Source organism: Chelmon rostratus, chromosome 19 (assembly GCF_017976325.1).
Source record: "Chelmon rostratus isolate fCheRos1 chromosome 19, fCheRos1.pri, whole genome shotgun sequence".
Lineage (NCBI taxonomy): Eukaryota > Metazoa > Chordata > Actinopteri > Chaetodontiformes > Chaetodontidae > Chelmon > Chelmon rostratus.
In genome coordinates, this window is record NC_055676.1 from 9735406 (window position 1) to 9762666 (window position 27261).

Below are 27261 nucleotides of genomic sequence, written 5' to 3' on the forward strand. Positions count from 1 at the left end.
TGTTTCTTTAAATAACCCGAAGACTGACTGAACAAAATGATTGTCCTGGCTTTTCCTAGCTTTCACAAATATACACTATTTTTCTGCTGCAACACGAGGGTGCAGGGCAGCATAAACAAACATTCACATGGGCCATCATTTGTTTGCATTTTCACCATCTTGCAATTGTAGTTTTGGGCTAAAATCACCCATTTTAGCTTTTCATTCATCCACAGGAAGACTGAGTGACAGCAAGACAACAGGGTCACAGAGATCTCATTAGACTATGGCACTATTTTTATCTACTATATGTTGTGTATTTTTATCCACTACTGAATGTATAATGTTACTGCCTGCTATGGGTTGGCTGTGAGTCAGGATGAGGTAGACTGGATATTTGTGTATATGGTTTACAGTACATGGTGACTGCATTTTCTGTCATGCATATGTTGTTGATCTTATTGGATCACTTGTATGTTGTATAAAAGAAGTTAAGGCCCAAGGTTTTCACTGGGTTGAAATGTACTGCAATAATTCTAATGCTCATGACAACAAAATGCCCAAATGCCTCTCCTTTTCTTTAGTCTGCTCAGAATGGGGGTCAGTTCACTTCATGGCCAAGTCTGGGAAAGTAAAGGTCAACAACTCACAGAGACCCGTATGTCTTTGTGCCTATGGCAGAGGCACAGACTGTGCTTTTATTAATTAATGAATTCATGCATTTCCTTAATAAGAATAACTTAAATCTCCGTCATAAAACAAATAAATGTCCAAAATGTAAATTAAAATGTGTAGCGGGTGTATTGGAGGTAGAAGGCTTGCAGATTCCTTGTGTATCACTCGCAAGAGTGTGTGATACAGCGTGTTGAGTGAGAGACTGAAACACTTCTGCTGTGTGTGCACTACACTGGCATATGTTGACCCCCAGGTCACGCTTAATCCGAGATGTTCCTGCAGTATTTGCCCCTGTGTGCGCGTGTGTGTGACATTCACACTTTCAAGGATGATGTCAGAGACTGTAAGAAGGACAAGTTAAATGGAAACTTGGAGAGAGGCGCATCGTTTCTCTCGTCATCTAATGGTATGTATGCGTTAGAGACGCTGCACAGAGAGAATAACTGACGATAGTTGGAGGGACTGTACTGCACAGGCTGCTCACATCTCACATCGCAAATATTAATGGGACTCTTGCATTGATTTAAAATTTTCTGCCAGATTCATCAGTTTTTGTTTCACAAGCCAAAATGTAAAACTTCAATTATCAATAGTTGTATATCAACACTGAGTCAAATGACTGTGCGTAATGTGCTTTAGGCTCTTTTAGCTGATGAAAACAAATAAACTCCCTGTGTGTGTCAGCAGCACAACATGTTAGCAATTAGCTGTCAGGGCGGTGGGGACTTAAGGGGAAACTAGGAGGGGAACTAAGAGGGGAACTAAGGGTTGAACCCAAATGCAGACACACAAGGGGGCGCTAGGTCCGATTAATAAATTTATTAAACTCAAGGAAACAAGACAACCAAACTCAGAGGGCTAATGGCTAACGACACACAAGGGTAACAGAATTCAAACAACGACACAACACAGGGAAAGACAACACATCACTATAAGACACATGAAAGCAAGGGACGAGACTATGAATAACTAACAATGAATACAATAAAGAACACAAAACGCTCCCGAAGGAGGAAACACAAAGGGCTATGAAAAATGGAACTGACTACTGAAAGAACTAGATAAGAAACTCACAACTCAAATTACCTTCCTAGAAAACAGAAACGAGAATCTAAATAACAAAATAATCAAACAGAAAATCACTCTTTATCGAGGAGAACAAATCGGCAAGGCTATGAACTAAGAAAAGAAAACAGAGACTAAGACTCAGACCTGAACAGAAACACGGACATGAACAAAGGTAACGCCACAAGAACACAACTCGGACATGACAAAGGGCTCACAATGACAAACACTCACTTACTGGCTAGGACTAGGACAAGGAATCAAGGGCAACAGGGATACATGGACTTGGCTATGAAAACACAGACAACGACCCGACAAAGACAAAGACAAAGGGGAAGACACGACTTAAATACACTAGGGAGGAACACTAATGAGACACAGGTGGAAACAATCTGACAATCACACGGGAGGGAAAACACAGGAAGTAAAGCAACCCAAAGACACATGACATGAACCTTCAAAATAAAACAGGAAGTAACCAAAACCAGGCAAAGACAAGACACAATGGGAAGCTTAACAAAATACAAACAAGACATGGCAAGGATAGAGACTAATACAAAACATGGCACGACTGAGACAAAAGTAACTAAATGAGGCAATGGCAAGAATCAACAAGAGAAAAACTAAACAAAACCGCCGTGCATGGCACGAGTCATGACAGAAGCTGGTAATAAGCTAAAGCGGTTCGCGAGCTAAGGTGCCAGATATTCTATAAGGACTTGGTGGGGCCCAAACCAGAGAAGGAATATTGAGCAGAAGAAGTAAATGTTTGAGTCATATTCACCATGTGGTCAGACAGATGACTCTAAACGAATGCAACTGTTTGCTTCACATTCTCACCACAACTTTGTAAAGTGATGATATTGTGGCTGTGTATTCAGCTTGCTGTGGAGTTTTTCTGTCTCCAACGGCCAAAAAAAAAAATCAATTACTGCATCTCTAATTACTGTTTACTTTCAGCATTTCCCCTTACTTTAATCACTTTCCATTTTTCTTTCTTTTGCTATCTTTCCAACCATCTTTTTCCACTTGGGAGCTGATTGTCCTGACGCTGTGGCCCTCCCCATCACTAAAGAGTCAAACTGGAGTGAATAGAGAGATAAAGAGCACAGCGAGAAGGAGTGTCAGGAGTCTTGGAGAATATACATAAGGTCAGGAAAGATGGCGAGCAAGATGGTTGAGCTGCTTTGTTCAGTGCTCAAAGGGATTACTGGTTACTGATTATTGGATGGGTTGCTGCAGAATTTGGTGCACACATTCATGGTCCCCAGGAAATAAATTGGAATAACTTTGATTCTCTGACCTTTGATTTACCAGCATCAATAGTCAACACTGAACTTCGCACTTTGCTTGATGACCAAATAGCCTACCTGCCAACGTCATGACATCCCCATCAGCCTCAGCTGTACCTTCTGTTTAGTGTTACGAGCATGTTAGCATGCTAATGTGAACGTTTAGCTCCAGTACAGCCTGACAGAGCTTCTCTATTAACCAAAACTGATGACATGCAGCTGACTGAGCATTTTAACCTCTATCTGACAGTGAAACAAAATATCAAACTTAATTGCAATGGTTGATATTAAGTATTGATTTATTTCACTCCTTTACACATAGTTGTTAATAGCTTGTGGGAGCAGTGCTAAAACTGTTTACATAATTTATATAATTAATAGAACCTGCTATTCCAATCCAAAGAATTATGAGCGAAAAAGACGTCGGCTCGGTTTTCTTTTTGCAGAAATCAATACTGCTACAGATACAATGCCAACTGGTGTCAGGTATTAAGGGTGAATGGAAGGTGAGCATGGCTGTATACAATGAGAAACAAGCCATGTACTCTATCACTGCAACTGCAAAAGAGCAGCACCAGTTTCAAACCGCAGCAAAGGTGTTTTGGACATATTAGTTTAAGACAGACATAAATTGGCACAATTCAATTTGGGTTTGAAGTCTTTTTTGTCAGACATGAAGTTGATGAGTTGATCCAGCTCCTTCCCAGTCTGAAGAAAAGAGAATACCTGGTCATGTTGGCACACATACAATGTATGTCACAGTCAATACACCTGTGTGGATAAACCTCTAGAGAGTCATATAACACGTCATAAAGTGTCATTTGCTGGTATAGGCAGCGCTCACAGGAAGTTCTATCTGTCACGTTCACAGAAGCAGAATAACAATTGGCATTGAAAAGGGAAACACTGTCATTGAAACACTTGTATTGGCACTGAAAAATGTTCCAACTCTCATTCCAGACCAGCACCGGTGAAACATTAACTTTAACCTCGCCTGGTTTTGTGTGGAAAAACAACAGCACGGTGAAACAGACTTAACATGCTGGTGGTTTGGGAGTTTCAGGTGAACTCGTCAGCGGAAGCCACTGCTGTATGCTCGGTGTGTGGTCACACCAGAGATTTCATTAGTATGCAGATATGTAAATCATACTCTTTGCCCCTCCCCTCTGACCCCTCCTCTTCACGCCAAGGAGGTGACAGAAAAAAAAAAAGATTCTCACTGAAAAACACATCAAAATCAACAAATATCAAATCAAATGAAAAACATTTCAATGTTTGTGTTTTATTTTTCAGCAGGAAACTTGTTTCACTGACAGCGTTTCCTTTTTCAATGCCAGATTTTATTTTCGGTGACACACGAATTCTATCAGCGAATAAGTTTTACCTGAATTCTGTCAAAGGTTTTTTGAAGGTGTGGATCACATGATTTTGTGCGCTGCACTCTGTCGATCCATGTCCCCCGTCACCATGTAGAGCTTTTTGAAATACACAACGCCCGTTCCTGCCATCTGAAATGATGATGACTGCTGCCTTGGAGGCACATTAAACTCTAAAATTGAAGCAGACAACAAAAAGCGTTCATGTCTGTCTAGATATTATCTATCTTTTTGAACCTTTCCATCACTCCTCTGCTGAAAAATACAGCGACTCACTCTTGATGTCTCACAGGCCCATTTTAGGACGGTGCATAACTCTACCAGATTAAAATAGAAAAAGAAACACTTTTGAAAGCACACTTGTCCATCTCTGTCGGTAAGAGCAGCCGGATGTGTAAAGGTCTGTTTGCACTTAACATAATCACATAATGATTCTCATTCCCCAATTTTAAATTCTTATTACTTTTACTTCATGAAAGTTTCACCAAAAAAAAAAGAAAATTATTATTATTTACAGGAAGGTGGTACTGCCAAAGCTCTATACACTACTCACATAAAATAGGAAACAGTTTGAGAGGAAATAGAAGGGAAAAAGGAAAACAAAGAAGTGACACAGCCTCTGGGCCAGATTGAGCACAAGGCACTTCTGGATGTGAAAGGGACAAACGCAAAGGAAGAATTATGGGTAATGGATTTATTCAGGAAAGGATTCAAAATCTGGCCTGATTCCAACATCATCTTCATTTCACATAAATATTAAAATGCATTTATAATGTGCAAGATAGTGGTCGCACTTGGAGACCAGAGCACTTGCAAGTTTTAATCCCGGACTTCATAAATGTTTGACTTCTTATTCTAATAAAATTAAGATGAGGTCCAGTAACATTCATGCTTCACAAAGGAGGCATTCAGCACCCATGCAGGGCTCAGAAATCTTCAAATTAAGATTTCCCAAGATGGAAATATTTGATTCAATAAGGATTATCTTGCAACAGGAAGTGCCAAAGCAACATCCACCAATCTTATTTGCTTATGATCTTATTTGCCTTTTGTTCATCGGTAAAAACAAAATTTTTAAATCCTCAACGCTGCTCCAGATTCAGCAAATATTTATCTTGTCTTTGTCATGATATATGTGAGTAATGCTTTTTTAAATGATGAAGGGACACAACACGTGACTCTGTTTTCTTAAAACAACAACTCATTTCAGCATGATATGAAATGAATAAACCTATTTCAAAAAGGTACAGTGCAAAACAAGTGGGCAAGCCAAATCCCACTCTGAGGCATCATAGCTTGGATTGCGTCTTGCAAATCATTTTAAGTTCCTCATAACTTTCTCAGCATTTTGTCGTCTCGTTGCTGCGCAATGCGATAAGTTGAGGCCAGAAGGCAGCTGGCGTTCACATCCGTCAGTGAAACCCCTCCAAATGTGCATCATTCATTTCTCACCCACGTCTACTGTGTTTACCTTCTGCTGTCCTCTCTTGGCTGCGAGACATATGCATAAAATATTAAATCAAACCATCTCTTGATTCATCAGTTCATTTCTCTGTGCAGTTTCCAGCTGATGCAGCATTAACGGTGGTAGGATTTCGTAACCGTGGTTCGCGCTTATCAGGAGCTTTAGTGCCACTGCTTCAAAAAAAAGTTCCCGGATCCAAACGTTAGATGACACGATCGCTATCTCTGATGAAGCAAAGTATTTATTCATTTATTTATTTATTTAAAATTACTTAGGAGGGATCCTGCTGCAGTGACGGAGGTCTAGTTTCCGTCTCCTTCCGTCAAAAACAGAGGCCAGGTTTGTTGCACTCTACATGCTACGGACATCTGCTGCTGCCCAGGGTGCTTACTGGAGCAAATCAAAAATTGCTCAGCACAATCTTCAGATTTCAGATCAAGTGCCGAGTTTTGCTCATTAGAGGGGGGTCTGCTCGCGTTTCAAGGTTTAATTATTTCCCACTTTTTACTCTCTGTGTTATGTAAATGCTGACAGTGCTGCTCTGAGTGCTATTGTGCTGCCGTTCCTATCAGTACGCAAGTGCATACAGATCAAACTGCTTAAAAATAAAGAAATAAATAAAACATTACCTCCCATGTAGGCGTACTGCAACAAGATCAAGCTATTTCATTAACTTATTTCTGAATATACACAGAAAAATGCTGATAATGCACACCGCAAATACAGTAGGTTGGAAGGACATTTTCTCTGCAGGCGCTCTACTTGAAGCAAACTATACACTGGGGTGAATGTGCAGAGAAACCTGATTGGAAGTAGAACACACACACATCCACGCACACATACATTGTGCCTCCAGTAGCCATAGCATACTGAATCTGATATATCACAGTCATTATCGAATAAAATGCAGGCATCAGAGATGATACATACACAGTCCGCTCTTATGTCCCTTTACAAGTGGACACCAGAGAGCAAATAACCATCAACACTACAGTGAGAAACTGCACCTTCCAATAAGTAAAATGGAAAGTGGAGGGGGGATGCAATCATCTGTGTTTGGGAGGCTGACCACGTTATGACCAGACATGGACCATGCTGTATATTAATTGCTGATATAGCGATGTGAGATTAGATATCATCTACAATTTTCCTTTAAACATCTTGAAACACTGTTTGTGTGCTGCACTCTCCTGCAAGAGTTACAATTACTAGAATCTAAACAGTATTTCGGTTGCTATGACTTCATTTTGTCTTAGCGGGCCTGCTGAGCTAAGAGGCCTCATTGGATGAGGGGCTGTTGATGTGGTAGATATTGCTGGCTGAGATAGCACAGTATCATTTTCCTGAGGGGGACTTCAGAAACACATGGGTGGGAAGGGTCAGACGAGCACTTTCATGCTTATTTCTTGGCTCTTGGCCTCATGCAGATTTTAAGTAGAGAGCAATCGGTGGGCGGTTAGCCTCTTTGCCTCGTGTACAACAGTACACGCTGTACATTGTCTGTGGTTCAAACACAGGTTGAGAGGCCACATGCCGCTGGTGCACACAAGGACGTTCACCACACGCACGCATGCAGATTTCCTAGGGAAGGCGATGTGAGAGGTTTTAACAGAAGTCAACCCTCAACTCAAGTGTTTCAAGCAGGGTGGGAAATGAACTTTTTAATATGTGACATCTGCCTGCCACTGACAAATTCACCAGCCGCTCAGTAGTAAATTATTACTTTTCACTTTAAATCTACCATCCACTTTCACATTTTAACAGCATTTGGCTGGTGCTAATTCCTCACCCTGGTTTTAAGTATGTTGAGCTTCAAGTATTCTTGTAGAGCACCATGTCGGCAAGCGGGCCGCCTCACATCTGTAAGGCCGGTAGGGTTGTAGACTCGACATACAGTACAATCGGTACAGGAAGATGAAAGAGTAAACAGCCCTGTGGTGCAGCAGAGCTGGCTGCTGCTTCATGCGCCATCTGAACACGATGCCACATAAAATCTGTTTAGTTAACATCGGCATTCTTTCTTCTCCTCTCTTCTCTGTCTTATATTACTCTTCACCAAATGCTGGGTTTAGTCATATAATATCCTTGGGCCAGCGCAGCGAATCAAGAGCAAGCTGACACATCTGCGCCCTCAGATTGAATAAGTGAAAAGCACATGGCACAGAGTTAAAACAAACACTGAGAGAAACTCTGAATAAGGAGAAGCACCAAAACACGGGGAGCCAAGGCTGGCACAAGAATCGCTGTGAGTCAGTGTTTGAGTGTTTATCTTCACCTCTTCACCAAGAAAACATTTAGCCAGAAGACCATGATGATGTCTTGTCACACTGTGTTGGGGCTACTACTTACTTTATTACCTGTTCTATCAATTTTTACACAATAAAATGCCAAACGCTCCCACAACCCTAGGTGATATCTTCAAACAGCTTGTTTTGTCAGACAAACAGTCAAAACCCAAACACATAAAGCCGACAGTGATGTGAAACAGAGAGAAGCAGTGAATCCTTCCCTTTGGGAAGCTGGAACCAGCAAATGTTTGGTATCTTTCCTTAATAAATGACCTAAATCGAGGACTGAAGACAGCCAAGGAGCGACACACAATAATAATCATCATTACATGTTGGAATCAAAGCCACTACGCTGCAAGCAGATGGCACCCGCCCCGGCCTGCCGAAGCACTCAATCACCTCATTAGACAAGTGCTACCATATAATGTGCTTATAATGGAACACATGGCTGACTTGTTGTAAGGATACGTTCTGCTGGATGTGTTTGCTTTAACACCCACTTTCCACTCGCAGCCGCATGTCAATGTTTAATTACACATATCTAACTCTCGGATATAATTCAAATATAATTCAATTTAGTGGACCCACGTAAGGCAACAAATTGTGTGCGTGTGTTTCTGAGAGCGAGAGTGTGACAGCCAGGATTAAAATGCGGCCGGTAAGTGAATCATTTAATCCCTGGCTTAGAGACAGCTGGTTCTACAGAGATCTGAGACACAACTGCTGTCTGTTGACTGGGGGAGAGGAGGACAGGAGGAGACAGGCGGTGAAAGAGAAGGAGAGAGAGATTTAAAATTGGTACCTCTCACCTAGATCTTCAACATTAAGTGACCTAGACATGCCTGGTTAATGGAGGCTGCCATTTGTTCAGCCCTGTTAAACATGGCGCAGTGAAGGAGGGAGAGATGGAGGGACTGATGGCGAGTCTGTAATAGAGGGAAGTGATCTGAAAGGCAGTGGTGGTGGTATCTGATAGACACAACAATGTAATCTAACGCATGTAACGACTCGAGGTGTGCACAGAGGGTAGAGCGACCTGGTGCTTACAGAGACCATCTTGACACACGCAGCGGTGCATGTGTGGCCATTAGTTCTGTTGAACATTTTACCAGTTTAAACCCTGGCATGTCAATATACTATCACTACCATTGCAAATGGGAAATAGGCTGCACTTCCACAGCCGTTTTCTTGCTGAGAAGGAAAAAGCACTTCAGAGGACCTATCATTTGGTGCCACGCCATTGTCTTGATGGCCCATTATTCTGATTCCTGCATGATTCCCCCCCCCCCGCCTGTATTGCAAGACCTGTATTGCAAGTCTGATTGGCTCTGACCCTGACATTTGTTTCTAACCCCCACACAGGGCTGGGGAGGCTAGGGAGCAATTTGGGGTTCAGGGTCTTGCTCAAGAACATTTCGACCTACCACCTGAGCCATACCACCCCTGTAACCAGCTCCTTGATTACACAGTATATCTACCTTCCATTGATGCTTCGGATGTTACTTAAAGTGGGAAGAACTACAAGAGGAGTGTAGCTGGTTTCCCCTCTTCATCCAAGGTTGCTAATGCAGCTCAAGTTGTTCAGGGAAGAAATGAAACAAGGTGAAAGAAAAGCTTCGCCAGTGTTATCAATCCAGCTCACAACTGTGTGGATTTCAGCTGTAACTGCTTACTAAATGTGGACTGTAAACAACACTTGCATATGCTACCATAAAATCCCTCCCACTGCAGGCCAAGAGTCATAGTATGTTTCCATGAGGCAGTGGTTAAAGTAATGTGTGTGTTTACTGAGGTGTGAACTTTTTCCTCTTGTACAATGTACATTTAATCCATCAAATTTTTTGCTACACAAGTGCAAACACAGCATTTCCAAAGACCATTTCCAATCCAAGACCAAGAAACAAACAGGTCTTTTTTAGATTTTTAAATTGAAAGGTGCACTTAACGTAGAGAAAATAATATATCTGTATATTGTATTGTATTGTAATACAACATTAGGTACAAACTGCAAAGTATCACAATAGAATCCATTGTTTTATGTGTCCGAGCTGCTATATGTGGGTTCACGAATTGTTCTTGTGGTCCCATCAAAGTGTGGAGCTCTGCACCAACACTACAAAGGTGTCAGTCTTTCCACAGCTGTCAGGGTGTTGTGAACATCTGAGCAACATTGGACAAAATTATCCACCAAATGGCATATTTTATGTTAGCTCCAGAGGGGATTCACACAGAGTGCACACAGTAAAAATAAGTCAGCCTAGGTTTAAAGATAAACAAACTGATGGCTTTTGGAGCCAATTAGGACATGCCCCTGTAACTGGAGTTTATTTTAACAGGCAGAAGATTCAGTGGCTCCACTCAGGGAAAAAGCCCCCAAACCTTCTTTGAAGTTCCTCTCTCTGTGGGCGGTAATGTGGCATGGCACCCAGCCAAAGCCCACAAACACAAGGATTGAATAACGCCTGCCCAGTGTCCCTGCTGTGGCATTCATCCTATATGCCACAATAAAGAAGAAATATGCAAAGTCACACACATACATTCGTTGTGCATACAAACACATACAAATGACGGATTGCATGACAGATATGCAGAACCGTCACTTACGCACTCGAGAGTGTGAATTTGTGAGCGGATTTCAGTATGCATAAAGTGTTACGCGTGACAGTCAAAATAAATCCAGCGAACTAAGACAGATGTGTTTCTTCTCTATGGAGTTTTATTTTTAGGTTTATTGGCTCGTATTGCCTTCCTGTGACACTTTTAGAGATGGCATCTCTGTCGGCTCCAAGTTCAAACAAGCTGTAGGAATATATATGAGTGTATATATGGATCAAGTATATAATTTATAGGCCCGGGGGTTTAGCTTTGGGGCCAGTGTGTGACAACACACACAGAAAACTGGTAGCAACTGGTGTTAAACACATGCACACACACTCAGACAGACACTATCCAGACCTCTTTGTATGTTGGATTGTAACCCTATAAAACACAATAAAATAAAAATGCGGCTGTTGGTGTGGGCATGAACAGGAAACAGTGGTTTATGCTGGTTCCACACCAAATGTGCTAGATTTAGCTCATGGGGGGTGCAGCATGTAATGATGAGCGTTACGTACTTAAAGCATTACCATTCTGCAAAACAATCAACCCCCCCAAAAAAAAGTTGGGACACTGTGTAAAAGGTATTATTTATGTTTTAAACAGCGCCACAATTTTTTGGGAATTGGGGTTGTAGATGCTGCGTCGGAGTTCAAACAATCACACTATCTTACTTCCACCTGGTATCTCCACTGTCTCTCTGAAGTCCCGACAGTATCAAGGAATAGAGTTACATAACTACGACTACTTCTCTGTTTTTCTCTACAGTGAAACTGATGCCATAACTTCTTGACATTATAACATCTGCCTCCTGTCAGTGCCAAAATGCCAGGTCATAGAGGTCAGGACAAGCTCAGATAAAGGTTGTGAATTAGTGTTTCTTCGGTCCCATCAGATTTTGTTGACCTTTGTTCAGTTAAGCTTAACTTTGGCTACAAAGTCAGATGGAAAATCAGGGCAGTTAAGTGCACTTTGTTCATGAAGCTGCTCAGCAGAGCGTGGTCTCACACTGCACTGAAATAAATGCTCCTTGTAATGATGTACTTGTGCCTTCGGTGTGAAAGCAAGGATTATGTTCCCTTGACACAGGATTTTACAATTCTAAATTGTTAGAGTGGCAGCAACAATTCACTGATCCATCTCAAAGCTTGCCTGGTAAACAGTAGCTCAGTGTTACACAGTACCTAGAATGTGTAGTAGCATGTATTTGTATTTGCCCATTGAATTGAACGGGCAAGAACTGAAGGAGATTTACATTTTTAGCTGAGTGATTTGAGGTTTATTTTTGCCTGAGCTCCTTTTCAGGCAAGACTCAGGGATACTGTTACTCTGGATGCAGCCTAACATTTTGTAAGTGTGTATGCTGTCCTTCTACGTGATACCTCATGCGTGCTCGTGCGCCTGACAACAAAAGCAAAACACCTCCTTGCCTGTCAAACTTCTCACCCCTACAAGGCTTCAAACTTTAGTTGGTTAATTTTCACACACAGGCCGTTTCACCCTCCAGCATGAAAAAACTTCATCACCTGTTATATTCTAGCATCCCCTCCCAAAAAAGGTCAACAAGCAATGAAAAACAAGGAAGTAGTCATTGTATTTAGAAACCCCCACAGCTCCCAGCTGTACAGCACACACCACATCATAGAAGCGTTATCTGAGAACCAGAAGGGAAGAAGAGGTAGGATATTGTTATGATTGGGTGTGTGTGTGTGTGCTTTAACTGCAGAAAGTCATGCGCTCTATGGATATGTGCTGTTTATTGGAAAGAGAAGCTGAGAGGAGTCCTACTGGACCTAACAATAAAATTGCTGCAAGTGGATGAGCTGCTTTCCTGCACAGCCAAACACTGAAGCCTGCAGTAGCGAGTTCAGAGCACAACAAAGTCAAACTTCAAGGCTGAAGAGCGGGAAGTTAAATCTGACAGAATGAGGTGCAGAGGGAGTTTGCTTGCTTTGCTATTTGACACGACCGTAGCCTGGAAATAAGTCAAAGTTCAAGCTCTGGCTTGGCAATACATCTGGCCTGGGAATGAAATGGGGTGCTGTGGCACAGCCACACCTCCAGACTGACACAGGCAGCTTGTCCATGCATATATTCACACAAGCGTTTGAGCCAATTCATTTCATGGCCTATCAGTTATTCTTCTATGTCTCCTTTCCAAACGCATCTCTTTCTCCATGCCGGATGTCCGCGGGGTGGTGGTGTGTGTGTGTTTTCAGTTCACCTCCTGTGGATAAAGCTGTGATGCTATATGGTAATAAGATGCTTGCCCAGCAGAGCACAGTCCAGCTGCAACGCTAAGAACAAAACTGTATATCAAGAGGTAGCAGGAGAGAATCCAAATGGAGGTCATGTTACACACATGAATGACAGTCTGGTGGTCGGGGGAAAACAAGCTGAATGACTGTTGTTTTTTCAATAATGTCTGTAGAGGTTAAAACAGCATTAAATATGCACAGCTGAAATAACACATTCACGCTCTTAGAGGTATGTGCACACAGGACGCAAAAAGGAAACTAAAGTGGAGGATACGATACACAAGGTTTAGCTGTATGCAGCACCTGTCCAGGTTAAATCGGAATGTGCAAACCTTGGAGTTAAAAACAATCCAAAAAGCTCTCCGCTGCTTCAGGAGCTAAACCAACACACAGGTGCATCATGCCCCATGCTGTAAACTGCACTGTACGGTACTGAAAATCACTGTTCTGCATAGCCCAATAGGAAAAACATAAGCAGAAACCACACACAACACTCACAAAACCAGGCAACCAACCCACCAATAAACAACACAATACATGCTTCTCTACACATATACTGTCTGCAGAAGAAGACATGCAGTATACAGTAATAAATCATCAACTGAACAGTTTCATATCGTCACCTTAGGCACAAATTCCGTATCTAGCCAGATCTGCTTGACAATTGCACAGAGGATAAAAAAAGCAAAGAATTAGACTGAGCCTGTGTTCATGGGACAAAGATAGAGAAGGCAGATAAAAGAACGCCCTACAGTCCTGGAATATAATGAATATGTTTTTATCATGCTGACAAAATCTGATAAGCCAACTAGATAGGACTGCGGAGAAACAAAGAAGTCTGAGAAGTATAGGAGAGTTAGTGGAGCTACAGGGTTTAAATTTACCTCAGCAGTACTTCAAATAATAGAGCAGCTTTATGTAAGTGCAGTTATGACGAGTATCTGGTTGGTGATGTTAGAATGCACCATCTTCTAATTTTACATACATTAAAAATGCAAACTGCATTGCACTCTGGTACCTTAGCACGGACAGCTTCTAGCATACACAGGATACAAGGATTGGTCGATTGAGCAGTCAGTTCCTTAAGGCAAAATTAATCAACTTTTTAAACTTATTTAAAGCAAAAATGCCCAACTTTTACAGGTTTACAAGGTACAAGGTACTAATGTGGAGCCATTTATATATAAATCCCACATACATTTGAGAGTCCTTCTGTGCGCATTTATTAATACTAAGCCTGATCTGACTCCATATTGGTTGAGGTTGTGTGAGAAAGTCAGAACATTCTCCAACAGTGTGAATATTCAAGTAGGCCCTAGACAAAAAAAAAGATGTGTTGCTTTGACACTTGCTCGAGGGTGCTCTGCTTGGCATCGACAACTCCTCTACCTCCAGGTGGAAAAGTGTAATGTGAATGTTAGTTAAAATGCTGAAATATTTGATCTTTCCGTGACCTAGTTTGCATACATATGGCTCTTATCCAGCTTCTTTTACCCCTCCGCCAATTTGTAAAATTCAAAATGTGTCCATTTGGATTGCAGGAAAATCCAAAATGACAGTTCAGATTCAGCCAGAAGGAAAGCTGTAGACTTCGCATATGTAAGATGGCAACAAAGTAAATAACAATCAAATGTCATTTTATCTAGTTTATATTATAATCTGAGTCAGGCCGTATTCATAACGCTATTTTGTCAGTAAGGATAATACAGAACTCTTTAGAAGTCTCTGGAGGAGCTATAGAAAGCTTATCAGGATCAGTTAATTAAACTTGTTTGAACTAAACAAGATATGGAGCAGAATGGCTGTCCTCGATTAATATTACATTCATCAGGATGAGTTAAACGACACTTCATCATGGTGAATTAAAATAATCAGACAGGTTGAGGTGAGTAGTCAGCGGTTTAGCTGGCAGCTGGTGCTTGGGGAGCTCTCTGAATTCAGACTGAGGAGTTTTCTGCATCAGCGCGTCGATCGATCAAAACAGAAGCGCAATGGAAAATCCATTATTTTTCCCACTCCTAAAAATATGCAACTGCGAGGAGCGTTACGTCATTCACAGTATCTGAGTCCAGTCTCAGAACTCGAGGGGAGAAAAAAGTTATATTCAGTCCAAACAGGTCGGGCAGGGTGTTTTTGCATTGCACTGGGACTCTTGTCTGTGAGTCAATACGTTTAATGCTCGAATGAACCCAAGCTGACCTGCTATTGTCACAGCAGAACGAGGTTTCTGACAAGAGAGCGTTAACTATAAAGCACAGGAAAAACGGATTGTATGTATTGCTCTTATTTTTAACTGCAGCGTCTAATTAATTAGTTGGAGCATCACATTGCTACCAGTGTTGGTGTTCTTTCTCTGGGTCTGGGATTTTTTTCTTGTGAAAATTAATTTCTGTCTGTTTCCTTCAGCTCTGTATCAAATTGGGTCCAACATTTTGGACCACTAAAGGCATCTATTGAGTGCATGGACAGATGTCTCCAAAGCATAAGGGCTTTGTAAACTAAAACAAAGCTCTGCGGCACTCTGAGATCGCAATAAACTATTTATTGATGATCAATTGAGGTCTTTGCTTGTATGATTAGTGTGTGCTGGTTACCAGCTTCTGTTCTTCAGCCACGATCCTGAACTTTGATGCAATTTCTTCAAGTAGACTTTATAGTATTTGCAAAAACAATCTGATCACTAAATTACTTTTGTGGAGGATACGCAATTAGTTTAATTGTCACTTAGGGAAAAACATACTGAGAAATAACTCTTTTTGTTTGTCTCCCATGGGCTGTAGAGAGAAAAAAACACTGCAAATACCTAATTAGGCAATGAATAATTGCCGAGCTAATGGGCACCTCAAGATACAATCGGGAATGTAACAGTCACCCTCAAAATTAATGGAGCTGTGTATTGTGCAGTGGGACAAAGTGATTCCGCTCTCAGTAGCAAAGTCTGATTTTTATGCGCTAATGCTTATTACATCCAAGCTTTTATTATGATGCTAATAAACTCACAGGCATTGGCTGAACACCCAACGTTTCCCAGTTTTGTAATTTGTCTCTCTGTCTGTCTGTCTCCCTCTTTCTCCATTTCACTTAAGACATCCAGACAAATTTAATTCCAAAGCACACATCAAACAGTCTTTCTTTCCCTTCTCCTCTCTTCCCTTTTTTCCAGCTTGATATGAAATAAACTAAAACCATCACTCCCGTGCCAATGAAAATCGGAGAAGCACAGTTCAACAGCCTCTTTCTTCATCGTCACGCACACAAACACACATACATACTGAATTTATTACAATTCTGCCAGTTTCAGAAGGCAAACTTCAGAGGAGCTCTGCTGTTGCTTTGGGGTTTCCTCCAGTTCAGTTGGTGGGCCTCTGGATTATTTTAACTTGAACATGCAAGCCGCAGAACTCAAGAAACCACCATAATTACAAGATCTGGTCAGTCTTTTGAATAGCTTTGGCAACCAAACCTTGAGCTGGTACATGACGAGAAGGGGCAGGATGCCTCAGTGAAAACAGGACGACCACATGGAGTTGATTTGGAGTTTTTCTACATGGGGAGCCTGAGAACAAGCCAGCTCGCTTCTAACCCACAATTAAAGTAAGTCATGACACCACTAAGAGCCAGCAGGAGAGAGAATTATATGCAGCTGACGAAAACAGTAATTCCTGCTAAACACAGTTCGGCCCATTACTTGTGTAAACTCACATACTTTGACGCTCAGTTGCGCCAAAACTCTGTGTCAACGTGATTAAATGCTGTGTACAAACAAAAGCAGAAATATGCATACACATTACTGTAAGATTTATAAAGCTGTGCATATGCATGGTTCAGCTTCATAAAAACCGGACGTACCTGCTTTCTGCTCTCACAGTTAGCCATAGACGGATGTACACACCCTCAATTGACTGAAAATGCCCCTTTCTGCTCCCCCAGTCTCTCAATGAAACACAATTTCACAGTATTGCATTGGCTAAGTCCTCAGTCAACATCACAGCAGCAATCCCTATGTCTGGCTGTGGCTAGTTTTAACACCCATAGGGCCCTATTTTCATGCTGCCGCTGGTCCTGACCTTGAAATTTGCTTTTCCCGTCTGTGTGGTATTTTGGTGCCCAGAGCAGAGTGCAGGACGCACAGGTGGGAAGAACTGGCACAAACTAGTGGCTGCTCATTCGAACAAGGCAGCACAAAGACAGTTGTTTGGTGCAAACTGGGACTGGACATCTCAGAAACATGTCTGTTTCTGGTGCAGAGTCAATCTACTGGCAATTTGGTGTCTTTGAGCAAACTAAGCACTAATTATAATTCAGTTAGTCAGTCAGTAATTATAAAACAGTAATCCAAAATTGAATTACACAGTTTTAATTCAATAAGTCTCAAGAACATGCATTTAAATGACGAACGATTAGTGTGGTTAAAGCAGCACTGTTGGTAAATCAGTACCCATTTATCTATTAGTTAATATGAGTGGTTCGTACAGTACTTCAGTTCCTTAAATCCCTGCAGTCATTTGAAGGTGGCAGGACAAATACACGTGTTACATCTGCTGCCTCACATTTGAGAAGTGCTGCACCAGAGTCATCATGCACAACCATTTACTTTGATTTAATCACATGCAAACGACACCTGCCTGGTGAACAATAAGAACACGCTTCTCTTACAACTCTGTATTCTGCCTGTTTAGGCAGCAGATGTTGGATTACATGCTCATCAGTTCTGTAATTCGCTTTTTTTTTTTTTGTAGTCGGTGTTTCTGATAGTGGCTTTTTCCTGCAGGTTTTAATTGAGTACAATATGAGGTGACTCTTTAAGATGTGACTTACAGTAGCATAATGACTGGAATACCGCCGGATTGATGCAATTATATAATTGTCATCACCAAACTATTTTTCTGTTGTTTCTTTCTATAGCTTTGTGCTGCTGCATTTTTGTGCTGGTTGTTGTGCTTGCATGTTTAATTAAAATAGGGCCCATAGTGTCACTAGTTGACAGGGAAACAAGGGAAAACACCAAAACCATAAAATATCTAAGGATATTGAGTATACAACAACCCTGAGAATTAACTTAATGTGTCTTTAACTAGTATAGTTCAGAAAATCAGACTGAAAGATTCAGTTTCTCGTCTTATTGTTTGATTCAACTTCATATCACTAATGCTTGGTCGAAAAAAGCATTGTGACTTCTGTCTCAAGCATTGCTCCCTGACTGCTCATGGTTCTTCTGGCCTCTAACTGCTATGCTTCGATTTGATATTGAGAGTGTGTGGCCAAAAGTCTCGTGAGACTTATTTTATAATGCCATCTATTCGATTCACAAGCCAATCAAGCTCTGTATTCATGCTGTCAAACTTTATCTGGAAATCGATGTGTTGTCATTGTTTGAAAGTGTCACGCAGACGTCTTGCAGCTGCCACGCATCAATCCCAAGCCGCCATGCTACAGTGGCAGCCAATGAGGTGTCAGGGCTCTTGAGACCCTTGTTGAAATGGTTTTGGAGGAAATCATAAACTCCTCAGTAATGCTGACAGTCTTCTCAGAAACTTGCATGTCTCTGGAGAACTTTTACACATAACAAGGCTGAGGTGACAGACTGGATAGGAGCGGATTGAGGGACTCTTTTCCCACTTCCCGGGAAGCTGGGGATGTGCTATATATTACATGCTGAACATTGGCTCTCTGTCAATCTTTATGGAGAAATGTGCTCTCTCCAACATTCAAGTCCTCTCCCACATGACATTGCTCCTGAAATAATCTTCTTGCCCTGAATACGAGTCCCATGATGCATTTCTGCAGACAGGTCACACACAGCCTGATGGAAGTGGGGCAGCAGTGCTAAAAGTATCCTAATGATCCAGGCTGCAAATGTAATAACAGATATACATGGAAACCAGCATCCAGAGTGTTCTGGTTCGATTTAACAATCTTGCATTCCTCATCACTCACTTAACCATTACTAACAATAAACCATTATTTTTATCTTACAGGGTTAGGTGACAGTCAAACATGCACTAAAGTAGCGAAGCATGTGAGCAAATTTGCATCTTCGTGGAGTTGAACTTTGATTCAACCTGCAGTTGATGGTCATTCACATACATTCGTGCACATGTGACCATGCCCTTAGGCTCATAGTGACTGATAAATCAAAGATAAAATATTTCACATAAGCATCTTTCTCTTCATCTAGCACACGCTTTTGCTTCTTTGTCACTTAGCTATTTCAGTGCAGGAATCCTCCCATCCTACTTTCTTTGACTGTCACTGAATCCCATTTTCTATTTGAGTCTCCTGTATCCCTGGGCCTCAGGGTGTAATCAGAAGAACCGCAATGTGCTGGTGGAAAGAAAACCTCCTACTTGAAGTGCAGGAGTAAACTGGAAGGAAAGAGAGCAAAGGGACTGAATATAAAGCTGTAGAATTGTACACAAATTTCAGGCAAACATGGTACTAGTGAGGGGAGTGGTACCGTTGGTTGCCAGACTGACTGTATGAGAAAAAGACCTTGGAAATGAAATGACTTCCTTATTACACCCTTCAGAAGAAAAACTGAATTATTAAAATTAACATTTTTCCATCTTGCGTTCCTGAACCATTGTTGGGTGGAGGTTGGAGGATTAATAGTACTTGAAGAAAAAAACACAGAGACTGTGAGGATATTCTTCCATGAACATGTTTGAAGCCAAACCCAAACTCTAGTTCAAATATGGATGTACTGTGCATTTTCTTTATCAGAATAACAAGGACTATATTGAAGTGAACAGTCCCAGTCAAGATTGATGGATTACATTTACGTGTGGAATCAAGCACTTTTTACTCGACCTGTGAAGGTGTCAAATATGTTCAAATAGGTTCATTGTAGAACCTTTCTGACTTCTTAGAGGTTGAGGTTTATTAAAGCATCAAAATCGATGAGGATAAAAAGTTAGAAAAAGTTAAATACAAAAATAACATACAGTCGAGAATAATAAAATATGCTACGTTATGCTACATATGCTGTTTGATATTTGTATGCAAGTTAAGAGTGTGTGTGTGTGTGTGTACAATGCATGGTGGGGGGTTGGAGGCTGGAGTTGGGATGGGTTGTTGAGGAGAATGATGGCCTTAGGGAATCAGCTGTTCAGGTGTCTGGTGGTCCTGGTGCTGATGGAGGATGGAAGCTTTCTGAAGAGGAAGTGAGATGATGCGTTCCAGAGGATGTGGGGTACCACAGCGATGGAGGAGGCGACGACACTATCAGTGGTGTCAGCTGCGTGGATGAGTAGTGGGGGATGTGAAGGGGGGTGTTTCAGCAGGTTCATGACCATCACCGTCATGCTGATGTTAAGCTACAAGTTATTATCTTTACACTATGCTGCCTGCCAACTCTTACACAGTGCCTCTGTTGGCCAACTCAACATTGTCATTGATGAGGCCTCGGACCATGGTGTCATCAGCACACTTGACCAGCTTGATGGAGGTGTGGCAGGAGGTACAGTCACTGGTGTAGAGGGAGAATAGATATGGGGAAAGGAAGCAACCTTGTAGTTATAGTAGACAGGTGGCTTCCCAGGCACCCGTATTGCTTCCCGTTGGTGAGGAAGTTCATAATCCACTCGCAGATGAATCATGGGTACCTGCAGCTGTAGCAACTTGGTCTGCAGACTGTTGGGGTCTGACATACGTGCCCAGGTGCTGAAATATGTGATAGAGGCTGAGGTTAACAGAATTGTCCATGGAGAGGTTGGCTCTGTAGCTGAACTGTGAAGGATCCAGAGGGTGATCTATGATCGGTTTGAGGACAGGATGACTGTTTTGAAGTACTTCATGAGAACAGATGTCAGAGCAACGGGTCTGTAGTCATTCAAGCATGTGCAGTAATTCTGTCCTTTAATAAACTCTGTATAGTCTCATTTCCCATTAGGACAATGGAATGTAGTCAAAAGTGATGCACCAATGTTGCTTGGATTGTTATAATAACATACAGAAAGACCAGGGCTCCTGGATCGGTTCACATTCAAGCCTCACTTAAACAGTGACTGCTAGGACGGACAGGTTTAAACCTCATGTTCCTGAAAATAATTTGTTTCAGGGTTGGAGATTAACTTTTTTGTCTGCCTGTCACCGTGGCTTCCAAAATCAACCAGGCACACTTTTTTTTTAACCAGTCACCTTCTTGCATTGACCAGCACTGTGTAACTGCATGTGAAAAACATCTATAAACAGTATGCTCATCTTCTCCAACTGGGCCATCTTCAGTCTCATTAGGGCACTTCACAACAGCTGTATCCTCTGGGAAGGATTTATCCTTGACAATCTTTCTTACCTGGATGTGGCATTTAGATGATTCATGGTCTTTTATGGCATCCAATTATTGGTTTTTAGTCCCAATAATGAAACTATTAGTTCACTTATTGGCATCTGAAGTGTGGTGGTGATACACTGAACAGAAAGCTGTCTGTCTCCTCGTAAACTTGCCTGTATCTCCTCCCAGAGGGTTTTCTCTGGAGACCCCTTAACCCCTGCCACCCAATGCCACACTGTTTTTCTGTGACTTCTCGTTGAAGAGCCAGAGTGAAAGTAGCAAACTAGCGATCCAGTCTGCGTTGTGTCACAAATCACTATCAGACTACTACTTATTTACCCGCTACTGTGGCTGGTAAGTCGAGCAAATACACCCACCACAACAGTCACAAACGTTTGCCAACCCTGATTTGCTTTGTAGCTGTTGCTTGACAAAGTTTCAATACCTGATAAGAACCGGTCATTTTGATGTCTAGCAGGGAGGCAGAGTGAGTGGTGGAGGTATGGGAGCAGAAGGGGGGCGCCTTCCAGAGGAACTGATGCCAGATGGTGGTGTCATCAAAGAAATTAAACAGGAAAATGAGAGTGAGAAATGGACTGGCAAGGTGTGGTTGTCCTTCTAGGCGCGCGCACACACACGCACTCACACAGTCTGTAAGGTTTAAGGATTATTGGTCATGTTTCTTTAATGAATAAAATTCCACAGGTGGCTGAATATACAGTAATTTAGGTCATTTATCAGCAGCTAATCTGTCAGCTCACTCTGGCCTATCAAAAGGGAAGCCCTGAATGTTCAGGTGAATAGTTCCTCTGGGAAGCTCGGCGGTTCTCTTTCAGTGGAGAAAATACTCCTCACGAGGAACATAATACGATGAGCAGAAAAAACAGAGCGTATTATGTTTTAGTTGTTACGACTCAGTTCCCTCAAGTGCTGAAATTGCAAATCGGCAATATGCAGTAATATATCAAACCGGATAGCAGCAAAGCTATATAATGAATACCTCTGATCTGTGCTGGAGTGTGCGGTTCAGTTACTTAAGGACTCAGTGTGTGGTTGTTATGAAGACACACACCATACGTAAGATTCACTATCTCAACTAAATGCCAAGTGATGCAGCACCATGGCAGTGAAGTGTAAAGGGACTGGGTAGGAGCAATGATACGGTGGAGAGCCGAGGATGGCTTTGTGGTAGATGGTGGTTTTCAAGTCCTGAGCAAATAGTAGTTATGATCAGACGCACACACGCATGCATGCACGCACACGCACATATTGTGGAGAGAGAATGATGTGTACAATCATCTGATCGTATCTGTGCCAGTGGTGCAGACTGATGCTCTCTGTGTGTCCTCTGGCTCCCTGCTGCACCCCAGTGACAAGAAATCAGTCAGTGGCCAACTAATCATCATCGGAGCTGTCTACACTGATACTTTCTCGCTGTCCTTCATGATGAACTAGAAGCTGCAGTTAGATGAAATTGTCTAGGTCAATTGTCTTCGCCATCGGTGATCAAACATGAGAATCTATTGTTTTTCTGATGAATAAAGCAGGAAAAATCTTTATCTCTCAGGTAATTGAGACCTCTGTATGTGTAAATTTATTTGTTTTTTTTTACTCTTTATCAGGCATATCCTCTTTCAAAAAGGTGCTGCAGTGGCCTGTACTTCACACAAGCCTTCCCCTCTAGCAGGGCTTTTCAGTGTATGAGATGGTCGCTTACTTTAGTGGAATTTCTGTGGATGTTTGCTCTCTACCGCCCCCGATCTCCAGAGTGATGGAGTCACATTAGGCCTCTGAGGGGTGAACCCTTTCCCTGGAGCATCAGGAGCTTCTACAAAGACATCCTACTTCTATGCCTTCTCTTAAGGATAGAAGAAAGGGTCTGTAGTCCAGCTATTTCTTGGCACCCAAAAAATATTTTTTTAATGGAAATATGAGACCTGTCCTGGACCTACAGGCACAGTACAAAGATTCAGTCCACCTGCTTACTCATAAGAACTAGTCAAGCTGGGTGACTGGTTTGAAAGATAAACTTGAAAGGCACTTTCATGTCTTTGTGGTTTGTAGGCACAAGACGTTCCTACATTTTGCCTTAAGAGTGCAGCAAGTAACTTTTCAGAAGCTCCCATTTTTCAAAGTGTGTGGACACAGTGAGAGAAATGCTGTGGAGCAAAGGAATGCATGTCTTCTTCTTATTCTTCTTCTACAAAGACAAACTCAACATCAATGCCCAGTACATTATGGCTAATGGTCCACCAGAATCCTCACAGGAACTCTGCCCAAAGCCACATGTTGGTAAAACAATGATTGGGCCAAGAGGAAAAGTATTAGAAGAGCGGTTTCTACGGATGTTTTTACTCTACAGATTTATTTCCCACTGTGAAACCTTGCCACTGAAGCTACTCTTCTGCAAGAAAGAAACTACAAACACGGTACAAACATCATGCTGGAGATTTTGGTTTGGGTCTCACTTTAAGATAATGGATTCATCAAAGTGTATCCTCTTTTAAACAGAGATGTACTAAAGATTCAGCATTTTTCTATGCATTGGCATAAAGATTCTCAAATCCTTCACATAGGAGCTTTTAGCAGATGATATAGATATATTACATAAAAAGTCAAAGTAATGTTCAGACTGTAGCTGCCAATTTGACAGCCAAAGTGTTCAGTTGTTGTTTGAAAGGGCTACCTCAACAAAAATAAGCGGGGAAAAGCGGTTTTGCGTCAGGGAAATGGCAAATTTTATTGAATGAACTGTGGGACCTCCATTCAGTGGCATATATAAAGCAAGCCCATAGAACAAAGGTGGACATTTTCAGGTATGTATCCATCACTGAACTGGCACCGTTGCTTTGCATTTACTGCCACATGAAGTGCAGCGAGGCATCCCAGACACAGCAACAAGAGTAATGGCTCTCAGACTATACAGGCTGCATGGAGGCTGCAGGACCACTTTGGACTGAGTGCATCATATAGCTCTATCCATAAATGCAGCAAAGCTTCCACCTTGTGTGTTATTTTTCTGCTGTGGTAAATGGAGGAAAATCGCTGCTGTCACCACAGCTTTTTATCCGCTAATACAGCTTCGTTTGTAGTGTCAGAGTTCACCTAATTTTTCAGAAAAAAAAAAAAAAAGCTTGCGCAAGAGTTAGTGTACAAAACTTTAAAACCTACTGTCTTTGCTCAGGATGACGCGCCAGCTGAAGTGCATTCATGTCGTTTCATAACTGTGTTTTAAAATTAGACCTCTTTGGTAAAATTGAGAACAAACCCGTAACAATCATTGGCTGATGAGGGCAAGTCAGGCAGATTATGTTAATACAATAGCTTGTTTCAAGGCTTTTGTTGCTTGTGGCCAAAGCTACGCGGCAAGAAGGAAGTGTATACAGGCTGTGATGAAAACCCTGTCAGATGTGGCCAAACTGACCTTTTGGAAAAACAGAAAAAAAAATTGATTTAGAGCTGAGGTGCAGCGGACCGTGTCCTGATGTCAAGGTTGTTGGCATCCGACTCTGCAATGAGTCTGGGTATTTCACAGAGACAGAAAACATGGGTAACGTGAGCTTCTCTTAAGAGCAAGTCCTTCGATTATCATTTCATCCTCTGCACAAATTTAGGTAAACTACTTTGTTTATGTTGAAATTCTCTTTTACTTGCCCACACGCAGCCTTACAAAGATTAAAATCCTGATGGCCCACACGATCTCAACATTAAAATGCCTCTCGTGTTTGATTTGTAAACAAAAGTAGAGATCCAAAAAAGGAAAAGTACATCGCCTCAAGGTGGAGGAAAGACTTGAAGCAAAAAATAAGCAAAGGAATAAAAACTGGTCTATTTCAGCGCTCTTGTTCTAGTCTCTGTTGTAAAAAACTGAATCCCTGAGCGGAGGTTTCTGAAACAAGAGTTTGAGCGCTGAAAGGAAGCGACACAGAAGTTGGAATGAGCCGGGGGAAAAAAAGATGTTGCCCGAGGAGTGAATTTGCTGAGAAATGCGGCTTTCGGTGGGGATGAAATTACAAAAAGGAGCAAAGAATTAAAACTTTTTCACTGGAAAATTTGAATAAGATCATATCTTACATAGAGGATGTGTATTATCCATCTGTCGGGACAAATGGCAAGAATACACACATACACATACAGTATAAACGTACACAGATAAGTTTGTTTACAACTCCTGCCTTCACCTCAGCCTTGACTGTGTGTCATACATGCTGTGTCTCTGTGATGATGATGATGATGATGATGATGTGTATTGGCTGCTATACAGCCTGTGTGACTTCCTTCATTCCTCATGCAAAACATATACAATAATATGAGATAATACATTCAATTTACTGTTAATTAGATATGTTGGGGTAATCAGTTAACGCTATATGCTGTCAGTTTGGGCTTTGGATTTCAGTTCAGATGATGTTCCCTTCATCAGCAGCGTTGCCTGGTTTAGTGGATTCGTTTGGCAGCTGCTCCACCTCGGACTACACGGTTGGATCTCCTGCTTTAAACGCGGCGATTGTCTGAACTTGGCATCAGGTCTTTCGCAGACAAGACTGAGGGGGAAGAAAACCCTAATAATTCAAGCTCGACTGTCCCATTGAGCTCCAGTCGTCTTATTAGCAGGATATGCGAGCTTCCTGTGAAAGAGGTCGATACAACGCCAAACCATATCCCTTCACATACATTAATTCATACAAGTCGGAAAGGCGAAAACATTGATTTTTTTTTCCCTTTTCCTCATCAGGTGACTGAAGTTCCCATGCACAACGTGTTTCCCGTCATGCAGCGTGTGCCGCCGCTCTGCCTCTTGCATTGGACCGCAGAGCGGCGTTAAAATTCAGGGCAAGTAGCCGGAGAAGACAGCACCCGCTCTTTCCTGGACGTACAAGAGTAGCCCAAGAAAGAGAAATCTGCCCCCCCACGGCCCCACAGAGTGATAGAAACAGACACACCACATTCACCGGGGCCAGCAGGCACAAAGAAACTTCCGACCCCCGGTCCTTAGCGTTAAGTAGGGAGAAAAGAAAACTTACCACCCCGGTGTCCAGCTGCTCGGTAGTCAGAGACGGAGCCGCTCCAGTTAGAGGTAAAAACCACAATATCGGCACCAGCAGCAGCATCTCCGGAGAAATATTCCTCATCCACTTGTGAACAGCCGGAAAAATCATGATGCCCTATGACAGGCTGATCCTGCAGGGCTCAGACACCGACCCCGACAGCCGCATCCACGGGATAAACCACACGCCGACACTCCGGTAAAATCAGCCCGAATAAGTCTACCTCACTGTTGAGCGCAAACACATAAAACACATGAAAACCGGCGGCGGTAAAAACACTTGAGACCATTACAGCAGTTTATGCTCTGAAAACTGCGATTGGAAGTAACACCTAAGTGGTAATAGTCAGAGATAAACTGCGCTCTCTTGTCTTATATCAAGTCCATCAGAGGTGATATCCCCGGAGCGGGAAGCGCGAGCTCCCCTCTCTGCCGCCGCGTCTCGAGCGCTGGAAAGTCAGAGCAGCTGCGCGCGGTTGTGTAGCGAGCAGCGGAGCTCAACCTCAAACAGAACACAATCACCTATTCAACTTCCGCACACTATTTCCAAAATAAAATCCCCGCTGCTGGGCTTTAAAAATGAATACTAATAATTGACACGAGCGTAATTCTCTATGTCCTTACATCTAAAAATTCCTCGGATGAAGCTTCCAAGCATGATTAATGACGTGGGTTGCAAGATATTAAAAAAAGACGAATGTGATTAACATTAACATTTATTTATGCTCAAATAATTGATAAAAAGTGACATTTTCAAAGCTGCTGCAATTATGTAAGTTATAATTATTATCAAACATTTGCTGGTTATAGTAAGGAAGAATTGGTTAGAAAGTTAAATACATGAGGTTTGTTGGTTCTCAGTGTAAAGGTAGGTATTAATCTACATTCTAAAGGAAAGCATTTAATTGTTTGAATGGTTGATTAAACAAAATGTACATTAATTAGG

The 27261-nt window shown here is 42.0% G+C and overlaps 1 protein-coding gene across 1 annotated transcript in view; it reads right to left on the reverse strand.

The window, feature by feature from the left end:
• The window catches only part of LOC121623137 (matrix metalloproteinase-17-like), a 75952-nt gene extending 49347 nt beyond the window's left edge, over positions 1–26605 (reverse strand). The window contains exon 1 of the mRNA XM_041960314.1: positions 26293–26605. Coding sequence (XP_041816248.1) covers positions 26293–26427 — 135 coding nt within the window. The 5' untranslated portion in view covers positions 26428–26605. The remainder of the gene's footprint in view (positions 1–26292) is intronic.
• Between the last annotated feature and the right edge of the window lie 656 nt (positions 26606–27261).